At 49.4% G+C, this 5,000-nt stretch overlaps 1 protein-coding gene across 9 annotated transcripts in view; it reads left to right on the forward strand.

Moving 5' to 3' along the window:
* Positions 1-5,000, forward strand: part of LOC135243879 (RNA binding protein fox-1 homolog 3-like) — an 83,307-nt gene that overhangs the window by 72,760 nt on the left and 5,547 nt on the right. For all 9 annotated transcript variants that reach the window (XM_064315993.1, XM_064315995.1, XM_064315996.1 and 6 more), the window contains 4 exons: positions 573-708; positions 2,137-2,176; positions 3,357-3,412; positions 4,521-4,599. In XM_064315993.1, the coding sequence (XP_064172063.1) occupies positions 573-708; positions 2,137-2,176; positions 3,357-3,412; positions 4,521-4,599 (311 nt within the window). The remainder of the gene's footprint in view (positions 1-572; positions 709-2,136; positions 2,177-3,356; positions 3,413-4,520; positions 4,600-5,000) is intronic.

A 5,000-nucleotide genomic window follows, 5' to 3' on the forward strand; every position in this document is an offset into this window, starting at 1 on the left:
TCCTGCTTGTTGATAGTCTTGTTCTGGAATAATTTCGGCTCCCTTTGATTAACTCTGGGTGGAAGTATTATGGGATGTGCGGGTGATGGATGGCCGAGCGGCGGCCCGGCTTGCACGGGAGATCGGCCAAATCGGGCGCCATAAATCGCCATGGTGACGGCGCACTGTCTCTCCATCCATCCTGGCGCTACAGGTTTACAGTCCCCCTCCTCAGGAGAGAGGGATTAGAGCAGAGGGAGAGGGGGAAGAGAGCGGAGGGAGAGGGGGAAGAGAGGGGAGGACAGGGAGAGAAGACAGGGGAGACACAGAAGAGTGGAATGCATGGGAGAGAGTGGAGAAAGAGAAGGATAAGAGAGGAGGAAGAGGGTGTTTGTGGAAGAGAGGGTGGTAAGTGGAGAGAGTGGAGAAAGAGAAGGATAAGAGAGGAGGAATGCAGAGAGAGAGAGAGTGGGTTTTGAGCCTCTTTGTCCACTACAGTGTTCTGCAGCTTCTGTCCTCCTGAGCCCTGTCACGATGGGAGTCTCCACTAGGGGGCAGTGCTGCAGCAGTCTGACCGGCGTCTCTGTCCACAGTGACGGGTTTCCCGTACCCGGCCACCGGGGCGGCGCTAGCGGCGTACAGGGGAGGACAGGTGAGAGGCCGGGGCCGTGGCCTTTACAGCGCCTTCCGGACTGCGCCCCCAGCCCCGCCCCTCCCGGGGTACGGAGCGTGAGTATCGACGCGGCGCGTCGCCGAAATGCATCCCGCAGCTGCACCAGCGAATCAGCACCCCCGCATCAGCGCATCAGCGAATCAGCAGCAGCGAATCAGCACCCATGCATCAGCGCATCAGCACCCATGCATCAGCACCCATGCATCAGCGCATCAGCACCCATGCAGCAGCACCCATGCATCAGCGCATCAGCACCCATGCATCAGCACCCATGCATCAGCGCATCAGCACCCATGCAGCAGCGCTTCAGGAGCAGCAGCATATGTGTTTCTGATTCACCGGCCGGCCGGTCGGCTCTCCTGCTGCTTTTTATCACTGAAGGATGGGAAGCCAAGTTCAGATTCAGAGTTGTGTGTGCCCCCCCCCCCCCATGATGCATCTCTTTCATTTCATTTCATTTCCCATCAATCACTCTGCCTGCACCCGGTAACAATAAGCTCTGTCACATCCACCAGCTGTACCTCACACACACTCATACACACATGCTCACACACACACACAAACGCGTGCACACACGTTCACTCACACACACAAACGTGTGCACACACATTCACTCACACACACACGCATGCATATGCACACACAGAAACATACACACATATGTATATATACAGTCACATACACATGCGTGCACACACATTCACACACACACACACACACACACACACATGCATATGCGCACACAGAAACATACACGCATATGTATATATACAGTCACATACACATGCGTGCACACATACATTTACACAGATATTTAGTACAAAAGCGTAGACGCACAACACTAAGAAACACACAGAGGGTGACCCTTAGGGCTCTCTGGAAACAGCCATTCATGCATTGTGAGGTCACAGTGTCACAGCCACTTGAGCATTGTGATGTCACAGTGTCACAGCCACTCCTGCATTGTGATGTCACAGTGTCACAGCCAAAGCAGGGCAGAAGGGTGCACTGAGGGCGGAGGTTCAAGAAACCGGGGTCCACCAGCCTCTCTCACCCCTGAGCCCTCTGGGTAATTTATTTTTATGGTCACCTGACATGTTCTTTTGCTACCTCTCCTTGACTGCCCCCCACCCACCCATTGCTCACGACAGACTTGCAGCAATTGCAAAGACAATTTCTGGCTTTTTGCCCCTGCTGTAAATTACCCTTTGATGGTAAAATCACTCTATTTTTCTCCTTAATGTGGCATTCTTCATTTTTTCCGCGGTGCAGTTGTTATGACCTCACCCTGCAGTCTCCTCAGCTGAATTATGCTCACGTCATTTTTCCCCACCTCCACAAGTGACTGCCCCATCAGTAAAGTCTGATTTAAAGGAGGAGTACTTTATAAATCACTGCAGCGCTACATGTGCTGTGTATGAGTCTGCATGCCACAGAGAAGAGCTGTGGCAAGCTAATGAATCAGCCCTGCTGTCTGCTTTCAGAGTGCTCTACCAGGATGGCTTCTATGGAGCAGAGATTTATGTGAGTATCATTGTTTTTTTTAGAGGTTTTTGTTGGTGAAACAGGATAAAATAGAGGGGGGGCAGGGGGGAGATAAGTGCCTCTTTCTGAACATCCTGTCAAGTTGTTTGGTGGGGGTCTGTTTGGCCCGTTGAAGACTTCCTGTTCCTGTGGGGATCCCTGGTGTTAAAATGTGGCTCCTGAAGACCAGGAAGTGGTCTGGGCTCTTGAATGAGTACATGGGTGCATCACAGTTATTACCATTAAGAACATTTCTACATTTCAACTAGATATCGTATCCAACCTATCCTTTGGGAAAGTGAGTGAGCACACGCTTTGGAACTTTTAAACACTCTAAAAACCATTAAAATGTGTGATTGGTTTTGAACAAAAAAATGTCAGTAAAACATTATGAAAGTTCAAATAGTATTCATTTATTAAGCGCTCCCTTTCAGAAAGACTTCTGTGTCTTCTCTCTATTACAAAAAAGAAGAAACCCCCACGCAAAAATAAAAAATTTCTTTATATTTTGTCCTTTGGTGCATACTTCAAAAAATCCAAAAGTGAAAGAAAAGCCCTCTCTGATCTCGGAGGTTTTCTTTTCTTACTTGCATTCAGCGCATGCAAGCATTTTGGCTGAAGCTAGCATTCCAAAGACTCCGTAACGTAGCTCTGGAGAAGGGGAGTCTTCGGGGCGCTGGAGTGTTTGGTGCTGTATGTCGCCCTGCTCTAGCGCAGTGTGGCCAGTTCTTGCAGTTACTCCAGAAGATAACTTGCTATTTAGAAGCTGTTTTTTAAGCATTATATGGGCCTGAAGGCTTAGGCTGCAACGTCCACAAGCACTGGACACAAATAAAACGCCTTCTAAATGAGTGCGTGCTCTCCTTTTCCTTTTGGATAAAATATACAACATGCAGAAAACAATTATTATGGTTCATTGTACATTGGATCTGGAACCTGGCAGTGGGATACAATGTGCAGTGAAAATAAGCAGGATGTGGAGGATGAGGCCTGTGCATGAGAGAGGAGCAGGAACAGCAGGGCTGTACGTGCCAGTGCTGGGCTTAACCTCAGCACCGTGTGTGTGTCTGTGTCTGTGTGCGCGTGTGTGTGTGTATGTGTGTGTGTGTGTGTCTCTGTGTCTGTGTCTGTGTCTGTGTCTGTGTGCGTGTCTGTGTCTCTGTGTGTGTGTCATTCCCAGGGGGGCTACACGTACAGATACACCCAACCTGCCACAGCGGCCACCTACAGTGACAGGTGAGCACACTGCGCCCCCTGGTGTATCGGAGGGGCATAGTGAGTAAAACTCGACCTGGTTTTGATGCTCACTGTCCCTTTAAAGCAGCGGAACCTTCACTCGCTGAGACTGACCCAGGGTCAGTGAAGAACAGCGTAACCCTGTGAGGTGTGACAAAAACAAAACCATCACACCGTTTTGATTATCTGTTATCGTTTTGTCACTAGATCTTTGACGTCAACGGATGTCACGTTCTCTGAGCTCAGGTCTTACTGGTTAAAAATCTCCATAGATTCATTTACGGTAGGCTGACTTTATTAAGGGCGTGGCTTAACTTCAAAAATAGATAATTAATTCTCCCTGCTGAAATCCTCACAGGGGATCTGCATAATGAGTGATAGGTATGCACTAATGTGTGTACTAACTGTGTATTGCTGGTAATTATGAACGACTTGCTTTCCCATTATTATCCATCGCTGATGATAATATGAACGGTATTCATACCCAGTCACTAATGAACTGGTGTCAGCTCTGCTCACTGCTTAATGCAAGGCTGCCCAACCCTGCTCCTGGGTCCTGCGGGTCTTCAGTTCAGCCCTAATTTGGCACACCTGATTCTACTAATGAGCAGCTCGGCGAGATCTCTAGCTGTTGAGTGAGGTGCGCTTTGTTAGGGTTGCAGAGAAAACCTACAGGACGGTAGATCTCTAGCTGTTCAATGAGGTGTGCTTTGTTAGGGTTGGAGTGAAAACCTACAGGATGGTAGATCTCTAGCTGTTGAATGAGGTGTGCTTTGTTAGGGTTGGAGTGGAAATCTACAGGATGGTAGATCTCTAGCTGTTGAATGAGGTGTGCTTTGTTAGGGTTGTAGAGAAAACCTACAGGACAGTAGATCTCTAGCTGTTGAATGAGGTGTGCTTTGTTAGGGTTGCAGAGAAAACCTACAGGACAGTAGATCTCTAGCTGTTGAATGAGGTGTGCTTTGTTAGGGTTGCAGAGAAAACCTACAGGACAGTAGATCCCTAGGAGAAGGGTTGGCCAAGCCTGGCTGTATGTACTGTATGCAGTATAGTAAGCCTCTCATGCACTGATTGCCTAAACGTATGCCCCCCCCTTTGCCGATTCTAGCTATGGCAGACTCTATGCAGCAACAGAGCCCTACCACCACACCATCAACCCCTCCCCCGCGTACAGCGTGGGCACCATGGTGAGTCCCCTTCTCCATCTCTTCAGCCAGCTGTATCTATCCATCACCAAGCTCAACCTTAAACAAACCAGTACTTGCTTGTCCACCCATGACCAAGTCCATCCATATCCCCTCCATGACCGAGTCCATCCCTATCCCCTCCATGACCGAGTCCATCCATATCCCCTCCATGACCGAGTCCATCCCTATCCCCTCCATGACCGAGTCCATCCCTATCCCCTCCATATCCCCTCCATGACCAAGTCCATCCATATCCCCTCCATGACCGAGTCCATCCCTATCCCCTCCATGACCGAGTCCATCCATATCCCCTCCATGACCGAGTCCATCCATATCCCCTCCATGACCAAGTCCATCCATATCCCCTCCATGACCAAGTCCATCCATATCCTCCATGACAA

This window comes from Anguilla rostrata, chromosome 17, assembly GCF_018555375.3.
Source record: "Anguilla rostrata isolate EN2019 chromosome 17, ASM1855537v3, whole genome shotgun sequence".
NCBI lineage: Eukaryota > Metazoa > Chordata > Actinopteri > Anguilliformes > Anguillidae > Anguilla > Anguilla rostrata.